This window comes from Salvelinus alpinus, chromosome 24 (assembly GCF_045679555.1).
Source record: "Salvelinus alpinus chromosome 24, SLU_Salpinus.1, whole genome shotgun sequence".
Lineage (NCBI taxonomy): Eukaryota > Metazoa > Chordata > Actinopteri > Salmoniformes > Salmonidae > Salvelinus > Salvelinus alpinus.
This window is the reverse complement of record NC_092109.1, coordinates 10,302,174-10,325,557: the sequence shown is the minus strand read 5'-3', so window position 1 is coordinate 10,325,557 and position 23,384 is coordinate 10,302,174. Positions and strand designations below refer to the sequence as shown.

The window sequence follows — 23,384 nt, the reverse complement described above, 5'->3', positions numbered from 1 at the left end:
TGCCATCAGATGAAGATCATCAAAGGTAAGTGATTCATTTTAACGCTATTTCTGACTTTTGTGACACCTCTCCTTGGCTGGAAAATGGCTGTATGGTTTTCTGTGGCTAGGCGCTGACCTAACATAATCGCATGGTGTGCTTTTGCCATAAAGCCTTTTTGAAATCTGACACAGCGGTTGAATTAAGCAGAAGTATATCTGTAATCGTATGTTAAACACTTGTATCTTAGATCAATGTTTATGATGAGTATTTCTGTAATTTGATGTGGCTCTCTGCACTTTCACCGAATGTTTGTTTGAGACAATGCATTTCTGAACATAACGCGCAAATTTCAAATGACGTCTTTGGACATAAAGATTAACTTTATCGAACAAAAAAACAGTTATTGTGTAACAGGAAGTCCTGTGAGTGTCATCTGATGAAGATCATCAAAGGTTAGTGATCAATTTAATCGCTATTTCTGACTTTTGTGAGCCCTCTCCTTGGCTGAAAAATGGCTATATGGTTTTCTGTGACTAGGCGCTGACCTAACATAATCGTATGGTGTGCTTTTGCAGTAAAGCCTTTTTGAATCGGACACTGTGGTTGGATTTACAAGAAGTTTATGTTTAAAATGGTGTTTAATACTTGTATGTTTGAGGAATTTTAATTATGGGATTTCTGTTGTTTTGAATTTGGCGCCCTGCTATTTCACTGGCTGTTGTCGAGGTGGGATGCTACCGTCCCACTTGTACCAGAGAGGTTAACAGTCTTATGGCCTTGAGATAGAAGCTGTTTTTCAGTTTCTCTGTCCCAGCTTTGATGCACCTGTACTGACCTCGCCTTCTGGATGGTAGCGGGGTGAACAGGCAGTGGCTCGGGTGGTTGTTGTCCTTGATGATCTTTTTGGCCTTCCTGTGACATCGGGTGCTGTCGATGTCTTGGAGGGCAGGTAGTTTGCCCCCGGTGATGCGTTGTGCAGACCGCACCACCCTCTGGAGAGCCTTGCATTTGAGGGCGGTGCAGTTGCCGTACCAGGCGGTGATACAGCCCGACAGGATTCTCTCAATTGTGCATCTGTGAAAGTTTGTCAGGGTTTTAGGTGACAACCCACATTTCTACAGCCTCCTGAGGTTGAAGAGGCGCTGTTGCACATTCTTCACCACACGGTCTGTGTGGGTGGACCATTTCAGTTTCTCTGTGATGTGTATGCCGAGGAACTTAAAACTTTCCACCTCCACTACTGTCCAGTCGATGTGGATAGGGGGGCACTCCCTCTGCTGTTTCCTGCAGTCCACGATCATCTCCTTTGTTTTGTTGACATTGGGGGAGAGGTTGTTTTCTTGACACCACACTCCGAGTGCTCTCACCTCCTCCCTGTAGGCTCTCGTCATTGTTGGTAATCAAGCACACTACCGTTGTGTCTTCTGCAAACTTAATGATTGAGTTGGAGGCATGCATGGTCACGCAGTCATGGGTGAACAGGGAGTACAGGAAGGGGCTGAGCACGCACCCTTGTGGGGCCCCAGTGTTGAGAATCAGCGACGTGGAGATGTTGTTTCCTACATTCACCACCTGGGGGTGGCCCGTCAGAAAGTCCAAGACCCAATTGCACAGGGTGGGGTTGAGACCCAGGGCCTCAAGCTTAATGATGAGCTTGGAGGGTACTATGGTGTTGAATGCTGAGCTGTAGTCAATGAACAGGATTCTTACATAGGTATTCCTCTTGTCCAGATGGGATAGGACAGTGTGCAGTGTGATGGCGATTGCATCGTCTGTGGACCTGTTGGGACGATATGCAAACTGAAGTGGGTCTAGGGTGGCAGGTAAGGCGGAGGTGATATGATCCTTCTCTCAAAGCACTTCATGAGTGAGTGAGTGCTACCGGGCGATAGTAATTTAGTTCAGTTATCTTTGCCTTCTTGGGTACAGGAAAAATGGTGGCCATCTTGAAGCATGTAGGTACAGCAGACTGGGATAGAGAGTGATTGAATATATCCGTAAACACACCAGCTGGTCTGCACATGATCTGAGGACGCGGCTAGGGATGCCTTGCGAAGGTTAACACGTTTAACTTCTCTAGGATAGGGGGCAGCATTTTCACTTTTGGATAAATAGCGTGCCCAATTTCAACTTCCTTCTACTCATCCCAAGAATATAAGATATGCATATTATTAGTAGATTTGGATAGAAAACACTCTGAAGTTTCTAAAACTGTTTGAATCATGTCATTTGTTTAATGAAGAAGTACGGCCATCTGGAATCAGTGTTACGTTATGTGTACTGTTTGAGAGTTGCGCAAGACTAGAAAAGTAGCGTTAGTTTGTTGTCCTCCTGTATTGAAAACAGATAGACCCGTCTTCAATTTGATCAATTATTAACGTTTAAAAATACCTAAAGTTGTATTACAAAAGTAGTTTGAAATGTTTTGGCAAAGTTTAGAGGTAATTTTTGAGATATTTTGTAGTGACGTTGCGCAAATTGGAAGCTGTTTTTTTCTGGATCAAACGCGCCAAATAAATGGACATTTTGGATATATATGGACGGAATTAATCGAACAAAAGGACCATTTGTGATGTTTATGGGACATATTGGAGTGCCAACAAAAGAAGCTTGTCAAAGGTAAGGCATGATTTATATTTTATTTCTTGGTAGCGGGCCGCGTCAGTGACACTGTATTATCCTCAAAGCGAGCAAATAAGGTGTTTAGTTTGTCTGGAAGCAAGACGTCAGTGTCTATGACATTGAATTGCAACTCCACTTTGTCCCTATACCGACATTTCGCTTGTTTGATTGCCTTGCGGAGGGAATAACTACACTGTTTATATTCGGCCATATTCCCAGTCATCTTTCCATGGTTAAATGCGGTGGTTCGTGCTTTCAGTTTTGCGCGAATGCCGCCATCTATCCACGGTTTCTGGTTAGGGTAGGTTTTAATAGTCACAGTGGGTACAACATCTCCAATGCACTTCCTTATAAACTCACTCACCGAGTCAGCGTATAAATCAATGTTATTCTCTGAGGCTGCCGGAACATTTCCCAGTCCGCGTGATCAAAACAATCTTGAAGCGCGGATTCCGATTGGTCAGACCAGCGTTGAATGGTTCTAGTCATGGGTACATCCTGTTTGAGTTTCTGGCGATATGACGGTAGGAGCAAAATGGAGTCATGGTCAGATTTGCTGAAGGGAGAGCAGGAAAGGGCCTTGTATGCATCGTGGAAGTTAGAGTAGCAGTGGTCCAGTGTATTGCCCGCACGAGTGCTGCAATCAATATGCTGATAGAATTCAGGTAGCCTTGTTCTCAAATTTGCTTTGTTAAAATCCCCAACTACAATAAATGCAGCCTCAGGATATATGGTTTACATTTTACATAGAGTCCAGTGAAGTTCCTTGAGGGCCGTCATGGTATCTGCTTGAGGGGGTATATACACAGCTGTGACAATAACTGACGAGAATTATTTTGGGAGATAATATGGTCTGCATTTGATTGTAAGGAATTCTAGGTCAGGTGAACAGGCGTGACGCATGAAGAAACCCGGTGGCTGTACCGACTCCGACAACATATCCCGAGAGAGCCATGTTTCCGTGAAACAGAGAATGTTACAATCTCTGATGTCTCTCTGGAAGGCAACCCTAATTTCATCCACCTTGTTGTCTAGAGACTGGACATTGGCGAGTAATATTAATATACTCGTAAGCGGTGGGTGGTGTGCACGTCTTCGAAGTCTGACCAGGAGGCCGCTCCGTCTACCTCTTCTGCGGTGACATTTTTGGGGTCGGCCTCTGGGATTAGATCCAATGTCCTGAGTGGTGGTCAGAACAAAGGATCCTCTTCGGGAAAGTTGTATTCCTGGTCGTTATGTTGGTAAGTTGACTTCGCTCTTATATCCAATAGTTATTCCCTGCTGTATGTAATAACACTTAACATTTTCTGAGCTAACAATGTAAGAAATAATACATAAAAAAACTAAATACTGCACAGATTCCTAAGGACTCGAAGCGAGGCGACCATCTGTCGGTCGCCATCTTGCAATATTTGCGCATAAAAGCATTTCCATCGCCATTTCTTCAATAATTAACTTTACCGACACAAAAAGATCCCACCATGTCGAAAGAACACATGATCTCTCTGCATTTATAAAATTGTACTGAAACAACCTGTTTCGATCACAGCTGTCACAGCTGTTTTTTTTAATACGATATGACTTTACTCGCATAAAAACTGTAGATGTAAACGTGGTTTATGAAGCAGAGAGAACAGCACACCCAGAGCCATATATTTAGATTATGGCTCTGCGCACGTAGCGCCACCCCATAGCGGGAAATCTTCCCACGATCCTTCCGCCTCTGAGCACACCCACAGTAAGACTCTCTATACAAATTATTTTTGCTCCAGTTACATGGTCTTTATATACTGTACTCAGGCAGACCATACAGAATTCCTTCAGCATCAAGCATTAACAGTCACAGCGGTACAACAATAATTTATGAACATGGTCTATGCAGACAGAGACAGAAAATAAAACATTACAAATGTATTTTACATTAACCAACATTATCAGAGGATGATCTCATGATTTTGGCTTCAGCCGACCCAGAGCTCATGTTGTAAACCTGCGGCTGTTATTCCTCTAATGATTTTTTATTAAAACAAAGAATATACTTTTCCAGGTGTGCGTCTCTGTCCTCTTCATTTCATCAGGTACTTTTTGTGGACACCATCAATGTGCAGTGACCTCACTCTATGGTAAACCTGTGGTCATAAACCTTTGACGAGCGTGTTCTCAGATAAGAGTACACTGTCAGTTGACATTCAACCCCAGATCAGCCAATGAATGTTTATGAACACACACATCACAGGTAAAATCCTGATCAGGTAAATCACATGAGAACCAGGAAGAAACCTTTGATGGAGTTGATGTTAAAGAAAAACACTATTCTTGGGATAAATGCAAATACACTATCAACAAGCCTTGTGCTGACTTCAGGATGCGACACACACTCATGCAACACACACAACGAATATGCACTCCACATATCACATACATAAATGCACTTTCTCACAGGTTCAGATTCATGCGAGACACTGACATTGTAAAATCATCTTTAGCATTCTAAGCTAGAATGCATTGACTTCCTAGATGATTCTGCTAGCAGTCTAAGTTCAGTCAAATCAAATCAAATGGTATTTGTCACATGCGCCTAATACAACAAGTGTAGACTTTACCGTGAAATGCTTACTTACAAGCCCTTAACCAACAGTGCAGTTCAAGAAGAAGAAAATATTTACCAAGTAGACTAAAATAAAAAGTCATAATAAAAGTAACACAATAAGAATAACGAGACTATATACAGGGGGCACCGGTACCGAGTCAGTGTGCAGGGGTACAAGCTAGTTGAGGTAATCTGTACATGTAGGTGGGGGCGAAGTGGTAACAAACAAACAGCGAGTGTACAAAGGGGGGGGGGGGGGGGGTAAATGTAAATTTTCCAGTGGTGATTTTATGAATTGTTCAGCAGTCTTATGGCTTGGGGGTAGAAGCTGTTGAGGAGCCTTTTGGTCCTAGATTTGGTGCTCCAGTACCGCTTGCCGTGCGGTAGCAGAGAAAACAAGTATATAACTTGGGTGGCTGGAGTCTCTGACAATTTTATGGGCTTTCCTCTGACACCGCCTATTATATATAGGTCCTGGATGGCAGGAAGCTTGGCCCCAGTGATCTATTGGGCGGTTCGCACTATCCTCTGTAGCGCCTTATGGTCAGATGCCGAGCAGGATGCTCTCGATGGTGCAGCCGTAGAACCTTTTGAGGATCTGGGGACCCATGCCAAATCTTTTCAGTCTCCTGAGGGGGAAAAGGTTTTGTCCTGCCCTCTTCACGACTGTCTTGGTATGGTTGGACCATGATAGTTTGTTGGTGATGTGGACACCAAGGAACTTGAAACTCTCGACCCGCTCCACTACAGCCCCGTGGATGTTAATGGGGGCCTGTTCGGCCCACCTTTTCCTGTAGTCCACGATCAGCTCCTTTGTCTTGCTCACATTGAGGGAGACGTTGTTGTCCTGGCACCACACTGCCAGTTCTCTGACCTCCTCCCTATAGGCCGTCTCATCGTTGTCGGTGATCAGCCCAACCACTGTTGTGTCGTCAGCAAACTTAATGATAGTGTTGGAGTCGTGTTTGGCCACGCAGTCGTGGGAGAACAGGTAATACAGGGGGGGACTAAGTACACACCCCTGAGAGGCCCCAGTGTTAAAGATCAGCGTGGCACACGTGTTGTTGCCTACTCTTACCACCTGGGGGCGGCCTGCCAGGAAGTCCAGGATCCAGTTGCAGAGGGACGTGTTTAGTCCCAGAGTCCTTAGCTTATTGATGAGCTTCGTGGGCACTATGGGTCTATGGTGTCCAGGAGGATGCTGTTGATGTGAGCTATGACCAGCCTTTCAAAGCACTTCATGGCTACCGATGTGCCACGGGTCGGTAATCATTTAGGCAGGTTACCTTCGCTTCTTTGGGCACAGGGACTATGGTGGTCTGCTTGAAACATGTAGGTATTACAGACTCGGTCAGGGAGAGGTTGAAAATGTCAGTGAAGACACTTGACAGTTGGTCCACGCATGCTTTGAGTACACGTCCTGGTAATCTGTCTGGCCCCGCGGATATGTGAATGTTGACCTGTTTAAAGGTTTTGTTCACATCGGCTACCGAACAGCTGGTGCACTCGTGCATGCTTCAGTGTTGCTTGCCTCGAGGCAAGCATAAAAGGCATTTAGCTCGTCTGGTAGGCTCGTGTCACCAGGCAGCTAGCGTCTGGGTTTCCCTTTGTAGTCCGTAATAGTTTTCAAGCCCTGCCACATCTGACGAGCGTCTGAGCCAGTGTAGTAGGATTCAATCTTAATCCTGTATTGACGCTTTGCTTGTTTGATGGTTCGTCTCAGGGCATAGCAGGATTTCTTATAAGCGTCCGGATTAGTCTCCCGCTCCTTGAAAGCGGCAGCTCTAGCCTTTAGCTCGATGCAGATGTTGCCTGTAATCCATGGCTACTGGTTGGGATATGTACGTACAGTCATCGATGCACTTATTGATGAAGCCGATGACTGAGGTGGTGTATTCCTCAATTCCATTGGATGAATCCTGGAACATATTCTAGTCTGTGCTAGCAAAACAGTCCTGTAGTGTAGTATCTGCGTCATCTGACCACTTCCGTATTGAGCGAGTCACTGGTACTTCCAGCTTTAGTTTTTGATTGTAAGCAGGAATCAGGAGGATAGAATTATGGTCAGATTTGCCAAATGGAGGGCGGGGGAGAGCTTTGTATGCATCTCTGTGTGTGGAGTAAAGATGGTCTAGGATTTTTCCCCCCTTGTTGCACATGTGACATGCTGATAAAAATTTGGTAAAACTGATTTAAGTTTGCCTGCATTAAAGTCCCTGTGCCACTAGGAGCGCCGCTTCTGGGTGAGCATTTTCTTCATTGCTTATGGCCTTATAGAGTTGGTTGAGAGCGGTCTTAGTGCCAGGTTCATTTTGTGGTGGTAAATAGATGGCTACGAATAATACAGATGAGAACTCTCTTGGTAGGTAGTGCGGTCTACAGCTTATTATAAGGTACTCTACCTCAGGCAAGCATTACCTCAAGACTTCTTTAATATTAGACATCGTGCACCAGCTGTTATTGACAAAAAGACACATCCCCCACCCCTCGTTTTACCAGAGGTAGCGTCTCTGTTCTGTCGGTGCATGGAAAATCCTGCTAGCTCTATATTGTCCGTATCTTCGTTCAGCCACGTCTCTGTGAAACATAAGATGTTACAGTTTTTAATGTCCCGTTGGTAGGATAATCTTAATCGTAGGTCGTCAATTTTATTGTCCAATGATTGCACGTTAGCGAGAAGAATGGAAGGCAGTGGGAGTTTACTCGCTCACCTCCGGATTTTCAGAAGAATGCCCGATCTGCGGCCCCTTTTCGGGTGTCTTTTTTTCAGCAAAAGGCGTGGTTCTGGGCCTGTTCCAGTGAAAGCAGGATATCCTTCTCGTCGGACTCGTTAAAGGAAAAGGTTTCTTCCAGTCTGCGGTGAGCAATCGCTTTTCTGATGTCCAGAAGTTCTTTTCGGTCATAAGAGACGGTAGCAGTAACATTATGTACACAATACGTTTAAAAAATAGGTTACACAAAACGCCAAACGTCAGCCATGTTCTTCGAGGTATTCAATGGCAGATGCTCATATAAAAAATGTGTCTGGACCAAAGAAACAGAAGAGTTTTGCAAGAAGACTCACTGTTCTCTGTACGTTAAAAGAAACCTGCAGAAATTCAGACTAGGGCTGTCTCTCTCCTGTGTGACTAGGGCCAAGATGGCGCCAATAGACATGGCAGCTCTAAGCAACTTTGCAGTATTTCTTTGTGTTATACAAGCATTTCGATACACTCGCAAAAACATCTGCTAAATATGTGTATGTGATCAATATTTTTTTGATTTGACAAACATACACAGTACATACGTCGTATATGCTCTTTGATATAAATACATAGTCTTTGTTATACACATACAGTACATATATTTGTATATATCTCTTTATAAATCTTTATTAAAAACAACGTTTTTATAACTGGCAACTTAATCCTGGAGGCTAGTGTGTGTCCCTGTGCTGATCTTGTACAGGTATGCAGGTATCTAGTCGGGGGAAAGCACACACGTCTCCAGAAGGGAATCTTTCAATTAAAAAAAATCTGAAATGTTTGAACCCGTTTTATAAAATTATATTGTGACCAAACAAAGAAAAGGAGTAAAAAAAACATACACTGTGTTCTCTTTGGGCTGTGACTTCCACAATAACTAAAACATACAAAATAAAACTAGCACTAGTCTTAATCATAATGATGAAATATTCATAATATAAAAAAATTCTATACTATTTGTTTTACAATGTTTACAGTTGCGTACCCTATTTACAAAGTATGGGAGAGTTGAATATCCCTCCGAGACAGAGTCCATTGTGTGTGTGTGTGTGTGTCTAGCCAAGGTTGGTCTTCTTTCGTTTGCTGGGGCTCTGTCCTGGATCGAACTTCAGCTCCCGATACTGCATCTGTCAAATACACAGTCGGAGTTAAGCGCGCGCGCATACGCGCACGCACACGCACAGTCTTGTACAACTAACCTTGTGGGGATACACAATTCAGTCCATTTCAAAATCCTATTTTCCCTAACCCCTAACCCTAAAACATAACCTTAACCCTAGCTCCTAACCCTAACCTTAAAACTAACCCTAGTCCCTAAACCTAACCCTAATTCTAATTCTAGCCCTAACACTAATTCTAACCTTAACCCTAAACCCCCTAGAAATAGCATTTGACCTTGTGGGAACAAACAAAATGTCCCCAGTTGGTCAAATTGTTGTTCATTTACTATTCTTTTGGGGACTTTTGGTCCCCACAAGTATAGTTAAACATGTCCACACACACACACACACACACACACACACACACACACACACACACACACACACACACACAAGCAGCACCTACCACTTGTACGTCTGAGGGGACTCTAGAGAGGAAGTCTAGCACCTCATTGTTTTCGATCAGGTACGGATTCCTGAGCTTCTTAGTAAACTTATTCACACCTGAGAAGAGTGGCGGGGAAGAAACCGGTCAGAACAGGTTAGAGACGATGATAGGGGTGTAATGGTCAGAACCCCAGGAGCTGACTAGCTACACCCCTTCTTGAGGCTAGCCTGCATGTTCAGTTTGGGGTCTGTAGACAGGAGACACACAAAGAGCAAGGGACACACACATACACACACACACTCACCCCAGGCGAGCACGAGGTATCGCAGAGGGACGAGGTAGAGGAGGACTGTAGCCACACACAGAACAGATATGGCCAGCCAACTCAGGAAAGGCACTGTCCAGTTAAATGTACTGTGGAGAGAGAGACAGAGATGTTAGTTAACACACACACACACAAACAGTAGCTGTCGAAAGGCGATACACACACACACACAGACACACACACACACACACACACACACACACATACACACACACACACACACACTCACTTCTTTATCCTCTCTCCATAGGAGGCCACGTCATCCAAGGCACTCTGTACACTGACACACACGTCCTGGAGGGCATACAGCTTATCCATGAAGCCCTTACGCTCTGAATCCTACCAGACACGCAAATGTTACAGGGACAGAAAAGGTTGCTTCTAACAACAAAATACAAAATCATGCAGTTCTTTTTTACAATAATGTTTTTCCATCAGTTGCACACAAGGTTAAAGAGAAGGTCAAGTGTTACCTTGTCATCTTTCTCCTCTTCCTCCTCCTCCCACTCAAACGTGACTTCCCCTGCCTGTTGTAGGCCACATTGCCAGGACAAGGAGGAGAGAGACATTATACATACAGTGCCTTCGGAAAGTATTCAGACCCCTTGACTTTTTCCACATTTTCTTACGTTACAGCCTTATTCTAAAATGTATTAAATATATTTTTTTCCTCATCAATCTACACACAATACCCCATAATGACAAAGCAAAAACAGATTTTTAGAAGTTTTTGCTAATTTGTAAAATATAAATAAAATACCACAGTATTCAGAGCCTTTACTAAGTACTTTGTTGAAGCACCTTTGTCAGCGATTACATCATCGAGTCTTCTTGGGTATGACGCTACAAGCTTGGCACACCTGTATTTGGAGAGTTTCTCCCATTCTTCTCTGCAGATCCTCTCAAGCTCTGTCAGGTTGGATTGGGAGCATTGTTGCACAGCCTTTTTTCAAGTCTCTCCAGAGATGTTAGATCGGGTTTATGTCCAGGCTCTGGCTGGGTCACTCAAGGACATTTAGAGACTTGTCCCAAAGCCACACATACGTTGTCTTGGCTGTATGCTTAGGTTCGTTGTCCTGTTGGAAGGTAAACCTTCACCACAGTCTGAGGTCCTGAGCGCTCTGGAGCAGGTTTTCATCAAGGATCTCTCTGTACTTTGCTCTGTTCATCTTTTCCTCGATCCTGACTAGTCTCCCAGTCCCTGCCACCACCATGCTTCACAGTAGGGATGGTGCCAGGTTTCCTCCAGACGTGACGCTTGGAATTCAGGCAAAGGAGTTCAATCTTGGTTTCATCAGAGAATTTTGTTTCTCATGGTCTGAGAGTCTTTAGGTGCCTTTTGGCAAACTCCAAGCTGGATGTCATTTGCATTTTACGGAGGAGTGGCTTCCGTCTGGCCACTCTACCATTAAGGCCTAATTGGTGGATTGCGGCAGAGATGGTTGTCCTTCTGGAAGGTTCTCCCATCTCCACAGAGGAACTCCGGAGCTCTGTTAGAGTGACCATCGGGTTCTTGGTCACCTCCCTGGTTCTAAACTTCTTCCATTTAAAAATGATGGAGGCAACTGTGTTCTTGGAGACCTTCAATGCTGCAGAAATTCCTTCGACCTCATGGCTTGGTTTTTGCTCTGACATGCACTGTCAGCTGTGGGACCTTATATAGACAGGTGTGTGCCTTTCCAAATCATGTCCAAACAATTGAATTTACCACAGGTGGACTCCAATCAAGTTGTAGAAACATCTCAAGGATGATCAATGGAAACAGGATGCACCTGAGCTCAATTTCGAGTCTCACAGCAAAGGGTCTGAAAATGTATGTAAATATGGTATTTCTGTTTTATATTTTTAATACATTTGCAAACATTTCTAAAAACCTGTTTTCGCTTTGTCATTATGGGATATTGTGCGTAGATTGACGAGGATTTTTCTTTTTTTACCATTTAAGAAAAAGACCAATGTAACAAAATGTGGAAAAAGTCAAGGGGTCTGAGTACTTTCTGAAGGCACTGTTGAGAGAAACGGTAACATTATAGAAACACACTACACAGAACCACAGCACTCACCGTGTCTCCTGACTCCCTGCCTGCAGTGATGAAGTAGTTCCACGTCAACAGCAGCAGCAGAGCCCCAGGCACCATATAGAGCTCAAAGTTCCACACTACTACCACAAAGAACTGAAAAGGGGGAGAGAGAGACAGTTTATTACTTTAGTTGGACGAGGCCCGTAGACCTTAATATCAAAGTGTGTGTGTGTGTGTGTTTCCCACCAGGAAGGCACTGATGCTCCTCTGAGGTGACTCCCACTCAAAGCAGCTGTTAATGAAGGTTCCAATGTTTATCACGAACATGATGCACCTCTTCACTCGGTTAAAGTTCTGCTGGAGCAACTAGACGAAAAACACAGGGTCTTCATCATCATCATCATCACCGGGCCGTGAAACACACACTCGCACACTTACATGTTTAGACACTTTGGGTTCTTCCTCAATGTACTTCTGCTCTGGTGGAACTATCGTCCTCAAGCCTGCCTTCACCTGAGGACAACAGGAATCACAACCCAAAGGAGTGGAAGGAACATGTCAGGAGAGAGGAACCAAAGGACGGTTTAGAAAAGAGAAGGTGAGTAGAGTAAACTCACAGTGCTATAGACGACGTCAGACTCTAGGTAGATGAGTCCTTTAGTTGGTCCAGTCATCTCCTTATTCTTCAATACATAACCCTTCTGTTCTCCATTCTGGATCTGTGCCAGAGAGGAAGGGAGGGGAGGAGTGTGAAAGAGGGTAAGAGCAGGCTGTGTGTGTTTCTTTGCATTCCTAAGAAAGATGTGCGCCGGAGTTGCCTGGCTCACATACTCACATGTAACAGTGGGATGGCCACTTTCCCCAAGAAGTCAGCGCTCCTGTCTCGGTCTTCATCAAACACTGTCACCTCCAACACAGAGTGGATGTCCTTCACATTACTGAGAGGGAGGAGGGGAGGAGAGAGAGAGAGAGAGGGAGTAATAGGAGGGGATTAGAGGGAGAGGAGGACGGGGGAAGGAGGGGGGAGGGAAGGAGGGAGCAGAGGAGGGGGAAGGAGAGGGATAGGAAGGCAGGGAGGGGGGAGGGAAACAGAGAGGAGTTACTGACAAAAGTCTGTATTGGGTTGGAGACTTAGGGGCAAAGATGAAAGGAATAGAGAAAGGGATAAAAAGAGGGATGGGTATATTGATGAAAGAGAGGAGAGGCAGGTATTTAAAGATGGAAAGAAAGAGGAAGAGATAGATGGATATAGTGTAAATAGATGGATGGAAAAAGGGAGAGATAGAGGGATAAAAAAAAGTTGACACTTACAAGGTGAAGACTTTGTTCCATTCCGGGTTGAGGTTCTTGTAGATGGTGTGTGTTTGTAACCGGTCGTTATTCAGCTCCAAAACACAGAAAGGATCACTCTTACCTACACAGAGACGCAGGCAGTTATACTGTAAACACATGCACACACATCCACACATGCACTTCCACACGCGCACTTCCACACACACACACACACACACACACACACACCTTACCTGTGACATCGGCAGCCATGAGGCCCTCAGCTCTCATCACCTTGACCTGAACTATCCCCACATCTTTCAGGTTAGACAGGGGCCGGAACATGCCCTGGGAGAGAAAGCGATAGACAGAATATTAATTCTAACCAGCATTTTGGAGAGAGAGTGGTGTGAGTGTATGAGCATTGTGTGTGAGATCTGTCCTACTGCTCTACCCTCTGGTCAAAAAGAGGTACTACATGGATCCAGGGGTCAGAGAAAGAGACTTTAGGTTACAACCACTACACCACCATATCCCTTAGCGACCTGTAAACCAAATCCTCTTTTTTGAACGGATGTCTGCCCTGAGTTTTCAGGTTGGCAAACACAATGGTGGATAGACTAAGTTGTACTCCCTTTTACTACAATGTTACTCACATATCGGCCCATGATCTCCCTGCGTTCGATGGGGTCGTCGAGCGGGGTGAGCGACAGGTCGGCGATGGAGACGTGTGAGGATGCTGTCAGAGTGACCAGCAGCACCACAGAGCCCCGGGACTCCTCCAACGTCAGCTCTAACCGATGGGTGTGTTCCTTAGCGAGGGTGGACAAGTCTAATGTACAGCTGAAAGAGTCACACACACACACACAGAGTTAAATACACACACACACAGAGTTAAATACACACACACACAGAGTTAAATACACACACCCACTCAGTGGGGACGACATGCAGCTAGAAAACACACACACACACACACACAGAGTTAAATACACACACACACACACACACACACACACACACACACACACACACACACACACACACACACACACACACACACACACACACACACACACACACACACACACACACACACAGAGTTAAATACACACACACACACACACACACACACACAGAGTTAAATACACACACACACACACACACACACACACACACACACACACACACACACACACACACACACAGTTAAATACACACACACACAGAGTTAAATACACACACACACAGAGTTAAATACACACACACACACACACACACACACACACACACACACACACACACACACACACACACACACACACACACACACACACAGAGTTAAATACACACACACACACACACACACACACACACACACACACACACACACACACACACACACACACACACACACACACACATACACACACACACAGAGTTAAATACACACACACACACACACAGAGTTAAATACACACACACACACACACAGAGTTAAATATACACACACACACACACACACAGAGTTAAATACACACACACAGTTAAATACACACACACAGAAATACACACACACACAGAGTTAAACACACACACACACACACACACACACACACACACACACACACACACACACACACACACACACACACACACACACACACACAGAGTTAAATACACACACACACACACACACACACACACACACACACACACACACACACACACACACACACACACACACACACACACACACACACACACACACACACACACAGAGAGTTAAATACACACACACACACAGAGTTAAATACACACACACACACACACACACACACACACACAGAGTTAAACACACACACACACACAGAGTTAAATACACACACACACAGAGTTAAATACACACACACACACACACACACAGAGTTAAATACACACACACACACAGAGTTAAATACACACACACACACACAGAGTTAAATACACACACACACACACACAGAGTTAAATACACACACACACACACACACATACTCAGTGGGGACGACATGCAGCTATAAAACACACACACACACACACACACACACACACACACACAGAGTTAAATACACACACACACACACACACCGTCCTATGAAGTCATCCCTGCGTCCTGTATCTTTGTCCCAGACTGCAATTTCAAGCACTCCTCCTGTCTCTTCATACATGTGCAGATCAAACTGCTCTCTCCACTGGGGACACAGCGTCTTAGGCATGGTCTACAGAGAGAAAGAGAGACGCTGATTACCTGTGCGTGCGTGTGCATGTGTATATGCCGTCTGTACCTTGCTCCTGTACTTCTGGTTTCCCAGTCTGAACTTCGCATAGGGGTCACTGAGGCCATTAGGGTCCATGGGGCAAAGGTCGCGACCTTCGATCAGAGAGATGCTGACGATGCCTCTCCACAGCTGGTGCTTACGGTGCAGCTCTGCCAGACGCACTGACTGCTGCTGCAGAGACAAACGAGGAGAGGTAGAGAAAGAGAGATGGAGAGAGGGAGAGAAAGAGAGATGGAGAGAGGGAGAGAAAGATAGATGGAGAGAGGGAGAGAAAGAGAGATGGAGAGAGGGAGAGAAAGAGAGATGGAGAGAAAGAGAGAGAGATGGAGAGAGGGAGAGAAAGAGAGATGGAGAGAAAGAGAGATGGAGAGATGGAGAGAGGGAGAGAAAGAGAGATGGAGAGAGGGAGAGAAAGAGAGGAGAGATGGAGAGAGGGAGAGAAAGAGAGATGGAGAGAGGGAGAGAAAGAGAGATGGAGAGAGGGAGAGAAAGAGAGATGGAGAGATGGAGAGAGGGAGAGAAAGAGAGATGGAGAGAGAGATGGAGAGATGGAGAGATGAGAGATGGAGAGAGGGAGAGAAAGAGAGATGGAGAGAGGGAGAGAAAGAGAGATGGAGAGATGGAGAGAGGGAGAGAAAGAGAGAGAGAGGGAGAGAAAGAGAGATGGAGAGAGGGAGAGAAAGAGAGATGGAGAGATGGAGAGAGGGAGAGAAAGAGAGATGGAGAGATGGAGAGAGGGAGAGATGGAGAGATGGAGAGAGGGAGAGAAAGAGAGATGGAGAGAGGGAGAGAGGGAGAGATGGAGAGAGGGAGAGAAAGAGAGATGGAGAGATGGAGAGAGGGAGAGAAAGAGAGATGGAGAGATGGAGAGAGGGAGAGAGAGATGGAGAGAGGGAGAGATGGAGAGAAAGAGAGATGGAGAGATGGAGAGAGGGAGAGAAAGAGAGATGAGAGAGAGAGGAGAGATGGAGAGAGGGAGAGAAAGAGAGATGGAGAGATGGAGAGAGGGAGAGAAAGAGAGATGGAGAGAGGGAGAGAAAGAGAGATGGAGAGAGGGAGAGAAAGAGAGATGGAGAGATGGAGAGAGGGAGAGAGGGAGAGAAAGAGAGATGGAGAGAAAGAGAGATGGAGAGAAAGAGAGATGGAGAGAGGGAGAGAGAGAGATGGAGAGATGGAGAGAGGGAGAGAAAGAGAGATGGAGAGATGGAGAGAGGGAGAGAAAGAGAGATGGAGAGAGGGAGAGAAAGAGAGATGGAGAGAGGTAGAGAAAGAAAGAAAGTCAGTTACATAGATTTTACCTTTTGAATCACTTCTGGTGCTGAAAGCAGGAGCACCAAAATCATGTCGACCCCGGTGCTAAAATATGGGAGAGGATGACAACCACAACAAACAGCGCTACAGTACAGCCACAGTTTATCACCTGAACCAGCTGTTAGACAGACTGTCTGCTCAGAGACACATTATCGATTATACTATAACTCACAATGTGGCACGATTAATAAAGCAAAGTCAGTTCTGAAAGGGAAGCCGAGTGCCCGCCTCAGCATCAGCTAGGATTGCACCAATTAGATGCTAGTAACAATCACGCCTACCTTATTTGGCAGTCTATTTAAGGTGAGCGCTTTTGCTTCTCCAGTATGCATTTTCTTATTTTGCTCCCAACCCCAGCCTCCACCTGTTCTGCTTTCCTGCTGGGGGATTGGTATAGCTGACCGCGCTCACTGCTTGTAGTTCATTCTATATATTGATGCTTTGCTTGGGCAGTGAGCTACCCTGAAGGAGCGGAGCCCATATCGCCAAGACTTGCATTATTCGTTCTTTAATAAATGGTGAAACATATTTCGACATGGTGTTTCCTTGCTGAACTATGGTGTTAAGAATAGTTTATATTTTTATCATCTCTAAGATCCAGAGCTTATCTCTGTGTTTAAAATAGGATAGTGTTCTTTCTGGTGTGGCAGTGAGACTGACCCTTCTGGGAAAAAAACTGCATAGACCAGCATATGCCGGTGACTAGAGCTGGTTTTGCTGGTGACCATTCTTTGTTGTGTTTTGGACACTTTCACGCTGGTGTGCTAGTGCTAGTCTTATGCTGGTATTTTTTTATTGATTTTAATTTTACCTTTATTTAACTAGGCAAGTCAGTTAAGAACAAATTCTTATTTTCAATGACGGCCTAGGAACAGTGGGTTAACTGCCTTGTTCAGGGGCAGTATGCTGGTGACCATGCTGGTAAACCAGCATAACCAATTAGACCATGCTGGTCAGACCTGTTTGACCAGCTATTGTAGACCAGCGATGGGCAAATATTTGTCTTTTTTTGGAACTCAGTCGGCGTCTCAACTTACCGTCGAGAGTTATAATGGTAAAACACACAAGGTGCAATTTTGAAATTTGGTTGTGCGTCGGCAATTTTTTAAATCTTACTATGTCAGTCACTGACAGTCATTCAATTAGCCCATGTCAGCTACCATTTTTTGATTTATAAATGAGTCTAGCCAGCTATCAAACGTGTAGTAATCATGGTCGGATTACCGACCAGGGGGCCCCCATTGATTTTGTTAGTCACTCTCACTCAGATATCATATTCAAAACAGCTAACTTTTCTCTTCAACCTATGGCAAAATGTGTAGAATTACAGGGACTTAGCTGTAAAACTGCACATTTTTCGCTCCGCCACATTGCAAAATGAGTAGAGGGCCAACAAATTCCAAAAGGCTAGGGCCGGATCTGACTGTATTATGTGGGTACGCAGACCTGCCAGCCACTGCGGCCCCTCATGATGAGTTCAGTGGAGGGGGATGAGGGGATAGAGCACAGCAACACCAACACAACACAGCACTGGGATGGATGCGGCTGCCACACACACACACACACACACACACACACACACACACACACACACACACACACACACACACACACACACACACACACACACACACACACACACACACACACACACACACACACACACACACACACACACACACACACACACACACGTACACACTGGGTATGGTTAGGGATAGAAGCTGATGCTATTCTTCATAGTTTTACCTTACTGGATCGCCTCCAGGCCCGTTTGAGCAGCATGGTCTAGAAATAAGACACATTATTTCAAAGAGCACTCCATTCAAGATAGACTCCCATCTCCGCAGCACTCCACCAATCAGGCCTTTATGGTAGAGTGGCCAGACAGAAGCCACTCCTAAGTAAAAGGCACATAACAACCAGCTTAGAGTTTACCAAAAGGCACCTAAAGGACTCAGGCCATGAGAAAGAAGATTATCTGGTCTGATGAAACCAAGATTGAACTATTTGGCCTGAATGCCAAAGAGTTAAGGCTGTAATGTAATGTAACAAAACGTGGAAAAAGTCAAGGGGTCTGAACACTTTCAGAGGGCACTGTATGTAGAGTAGTTGGAATAAGTGGATATACTTTATACGCAAACCATCAACTACAGGGCCAAATCATCAACTACAGGGCCAAACCATCAACTACAGGGCCAAACCATCAACTACAGGGCCAAATCATCAACTACAGGGCCAAATCATCAACTACAGGGCCAAACCATCAACTACTGGGCCAAACCATCAACTACAGGGCCAAACCATCAACTACAGGGCCAAACCATCAACTACAGGGCCAAACCATCAACTACAGGGCCAAACCATCAACTACAGGGCCAAACCATCAACTACAGGGCCAAATCATCAACTACAGGGCCAAACCATCAACTACAGGGCCAAACCATCAACTACAGGGCCAAACCATCAACTACAGGGCCAAATCATCAACTACAGGGCCAAACCATCAACTACAGGGCCAAACCATCAACTACAGGGCCAAATCATCAACTACAGGGCCAAACCATCAACTACAGGGCCAAACCATCAACTACAGGGCCAAACCATCAACTACAGGGCCAACCCATCAACTACAGGGCCAAATCATCAACTACAGGGCCAAACCATCAACTAAAGGGCCAAACCGTCAACTACAGGGCCAAATCATCAACTACAGGGCCAAACCATCAACTACAGGGCCAAACCATCAACTACAGGGCCAAACCATCAACTACAGGGCCAAACCATCAACTACAGGGCCAAATCATCAACTACAGGGCCAAATCATCAACTACAGGGCCAAGCCATCAACTACAGGGCCAAACCATCAACTACAGGGCCAAACCATCAACTACAGGGCCAAACCATCAACTACAGGGCCAAACCATCAACTACAGGGCCAAACCATCAACTACAGGGCCAAACCATCAACTACAGGGCCAAACCATCAACTACAGGGCCAAACCATCAACTACAGGGCCAAACCATCAACTACAGGGCCAAACCATCAACTACAGGGCCAAATCATCAACTACAGGGCCAAACCATCAACTACAGGGCCAAACCATCAACTACAGGGCCAAACCATCAACTACAGGGCCAAATCATCAACTACAGGGCCAAACCATCAACTACAGGGCCAAACCATCAACTACAGGGCCAAACCATCAACTACAGGGCCAAACCATCAACTACAGGGCCAAATCATCAACTACAGGGCCAAATCATCAACCACAGGGCCAAATCGTCAACTACAGGGCCAAATCGTCAACTACAGGGCCAAACCGTCAACTACAGGGCCAACCCATCAACTACAGGGCCAAACCATCAACTACAGGGCCAAACCATCAACTACAGGGCCAAACCATCAACTACAGGGCCAACCCATCAACTACAGGGCCAAACCATCAACTACAGGGCCAAACCATCAACTACAGGGCCAACCCATCAAGTCTACAGACCCCTTGCACTGTTTTCTAAAATGGGATTAAATTCGATTTTTTAACCAACAAATCTATGCAACTTATTCCACATCTTCAAAGTGAAATACATTTTTTTTTTAAATGTCCAAATGTATAAAAACCTGTGATGAACAAATGATTGCAAATTGCAGTGTATTCGAAGGTTTAAAAGGGCTTCTAAAGTTGGTAATTTCCACTTTAAAATGTCAGACTTGATTTACCCTAACTAAAAATGTATAAACTCATAAAAATTGTCCAATAATTATAATCCACCTAATTATTCAGTTCCTGTTGCTGCAGGATTATTTTCCTGCTGTGAGAAACTGGTCAAATAAGATGTATTTGCCATTTTGTATTGCAGTATTACCTAATGGCCTTGTGGCAAACAGGCCAGTAGTGAGGATTGAATGTGATGTTGTTGATCCTCTGTATTGCTGTGGCAGCATCATGTTATGGGTATGCTTGTCACTGGCAGGGGGTGGGGAGTTTGTCAGCATCAAAATAAACATGAAAGGAGCCAAAGCCCAGGTAAAAAGTTTGTGGAAAACCTGCCGTAGTCTTTTGAAAACCTAACCCTGGGAAAGAGTTTTATTTTTCAGCGGGACAAATACACAAATTGTAATGCCAAAGACCCACCAGAATGGCTTTCCTGACTTAAATCTGCTTGAAAATCAGAGACAAGGTTTGAATATTGCTGTCCATCAATGATTCCCAAACTATTTCACTGAGCTTGAGCAATTTTGTCAAAATCAATGGATTTGTGTTGTCCTAAATGTTGCGCAAGTTTGGTAGAATCTTATTCAAAATGATTCACAGCCGTACTGGCTGCCAACGGGGCGTCCACCAACGATCAACTCTGGGGTGCGAAGACAAACGCAATCAAGACATCTACATTTTTTATTCATTTGGAAAATGTTCTATGATTTTTCTTTCAGTAGATAGTGTAGATTGGTTTGGGGAAAAATGGATTTATTAATACCCTTTTTAGATTTGATTTCAAGGTAGCAAAATGTGAAGACTGCAAGGGGTGTGTAGAGTATCAAAGTATTGATAAGAGACACTTCACACTGGTTCTGATCAGTAACCCCCCCCCTCTCTCTATCTCCATCCCCTTTTTCTCTTTCCCTGCCCCACAATGTCTCCCAGAGTGGAAGAGGGTCATACTTGAAAGGCCAGGTTGTGTACACTGTACAAAAAAAAAAGAGAGATGTTTCCACATACAATTGTGAGGTAACCAGTTGCGATAGGATTGTGAATTTGTTCAACCGAAATTTCACACACAAACATTTTGTTGAGAAAAATCACAATCCTATTGCAGCTGGTTGCCTTGTACGTTGAAGCAACTTTGTTTTCTTCCTTGTCTCTCTTTTTTAGTGTAGCCATTGGGTCCATGTCTAATTAACCCAGTAGATCATGAATAATACATTGACGGGATTCATTTTACATCCTGGCACCGCAGATGCCTCATCCCCCTCCGATGTAGAACACAAAATAACAGAGTGTTCCAAATTCCCGCTTCCAGTTCCACACTGCTCCAGATACAGACGCAAAGAAAATACAGTCTAAGATGCTGCTGTAATTAAGGCTTTAATTAAAACTAATCAAGGGGTAAGAACCCAATAAATTCCCCTGATGGATATTAAATCTGTGTGAAAGAGTGTAGGAAGAGGGCATGTAGGAATATTAAGCCAGGCTACATCAGGCTAAAGAGACTAATTGGAGTTGGCAGGTATGGAATATGCTACAGGAGGCTAACGGGCTAACTACCAATAGACTCACTTTGTTCACACAAGGCTTCCAACGATGCTCCTTTACCACCGCATTTGTCTGTTGGACGCAAACAGTTCACAGACTCAGCACCACTAGACCCTCAATACACTATAGCTACTGGCTGCCTTACATTTCCTCAGAGCTAAACGTGTTTAGCGCTGGGCTGGAACAGAAACCTGCAACCACCCTGTAGTTTTTCCGGGACTGCAGTGATCTGGTTCCCTTACCGTGCATCTCATCAAAAATGAAACGTGTTAGTGCCGGGCTGGAGCAAAACCCTGCACGCCCTATAGTTCTCCTATTGTGATAAGTGTTGTCAGTGGGTAAGTGGTGGTTTAACACTTACAGTGGCATCTCTGTGCGGCTCATCTATGGAGCCGTCTTTAGGCCTTAAGGTGACGGTCAGCTCCAGTGTTCCCAGGTCTACATCAGGGTAGTGAGGGTCCTGCAGTGTTAGAGTAACTGGTATTGCCCTGCACAGGAATAGATCACATTCAACTCGTGTGTGTGTCTGAGTGTGTGTCTGTCTGAGTGTGTGTGTGTCTGAGTGTGTGTGTGTCTGAGTGTGTGTCTGTCTGAGTGTGTGTGTGTCTGAGTGTGTGTGTGTGTCTGAGTGTGTGTGTGTGTCTGTGTGACACCAGGTCTCAGGCAGGGTCCGGTTCAACTGGAGGAGCAGAACAGAGGAAATCAGAGGAAAACAGGTTGCAAAACCCGGGAGCCACAATAGCTGATGACGTAATGTGGTCAAGTGTTTTCGTGTGGCTAAGGTGGTAAGTGTCGTGAGTTCAACTTGTGCAGGGATGGTCATATACACAGACTGAAAATGCATGCACTCGCTGTACTGTAAGTCGCTTTGGAGAAAAGCTTCTGCTAAGTGGTGTATATATTATACTTCTGTCAGACAGGTGATCTGCATACTGTATGTACAGTATGTGCCAATACAGTTTACAAACAGGTGATATACAGATGCCATAGGCCTACAGTACCGCTGTTGCTCCAGGGACTCCAGGTAGAGGTAAGCTGAACCCATGAAGTCATCCTGAAGGCCGAAGTCATAGTCAAACACCTGCAGGGAAAACACACACCATCTGTGTTAGAGTGTGTGTATGTGTGTGCGCGTGCATGTGCGTGTGTGTGTGTGTGTGTGTGTGTGTGTGTGTGTGTGTGTGTGTGTGTGTGTGTGTGTGTGTGTGTGTGTGTGTGTGTGTGTGTGTTCGTTCGTTACCTTGACATAGAGAGGATCCTGCAGACTGTCCACCAGTAGTTTAGTCCCCTCGTCCCAGACAGGGTTAAGGTTCTTGTGGATGGTCTTACTGCGAAACACCTCTTTCCCGCACAGCTTAAACTTCACATACGGATCACTGGTACCTAAGAGGG

The 23,384-nt window shown here is 45.0% G+C and overlaps 1 protein-coding gene across 5 annotated transcripts in view; it reads right to left on the bottom strand.

Moving 5' to 3' along the window:
* Positions 1-8,540: 8,540 nt before the first annotated feature.
* The window catches only part of LOC139552115 (multiple C2 and transmembrane domain-containing protein 1-like), a 52,490-nt gene continuing 37,646 nt past the window's right edge, over positions 8,541-23,384 (bottom strand). For 2 of the 5 annotated variants that reach the window (XM_071363526.1, XM_071363531.1), the window contains exons 3-21: positions 23,233-23,375; positions 22,994-23,073; positions 22,354-22,480; positions 18,487-18,525; positions 15,433-15,597; positions 15,236-15,366; positions 13,762-13,948; positions 13,360-13,453; positions 13,145-13,247; positions 12,669-12,771; positions 12,451-12,552; positions 12,272-12,346; positions 12,080-12,199; positions 11,876-11,986; positions 10,286-10,339; positions 10,042-10,151; positions 9,792-9,901; positions 9,506-9,603; positions 8,541-9,066 (exon numbers count right to left, since the gene is read on the bottom strand). In XM_071363526.1, the coding sequence (XP_071219627.1) occupies positions 8,995-9,066; positions 9,506-9,603; positions 9,792-9,901; positions 10,042-10,151; positions 10,286-10,339; positions 11,876-11,986; positions 12,080-12,199; positions 12,272-12,346; positions 12,451-12,552; positions 12,669-12,771; positions 13,145-13,247; positions 13,360-13,453; positions 13,762-13,948; positions 15,236-15,366; positions 15,433-15,597; positions 18,487-18,525; positions 22,354-22,480; positions 22,994-23,073; positions 23,233-23,375 (2,024 nt within the window). In that variant the 3' untranslated portion in view covers positions 8,541-8,994. The remainder of the gene's footprint in view (positions 9,067-9,505; positions 9,604-9,791; positions 9,902-10,041; positions 10,152-10,285; positions 10,340-11,875; positions 11,987-12,079; positions 12,200-12,271; positions 12,347-12,450; positions 12,553-12,668; positions 12,772-13,144; positions 13,248-13,359; positions 13,454-13,761; positions 13,949-15,235; positions 15,367-15,432; positions 15,598-18,486; positions 18,526-22,353; positions 22,481-22,993; positions 23,074-23,232; positions 23,376-23,384) is intronic. The other 3 variants (XM_071363527.1, XM_071363530.1, XM_071363528.1) reach the window with 3 other exon arrangements.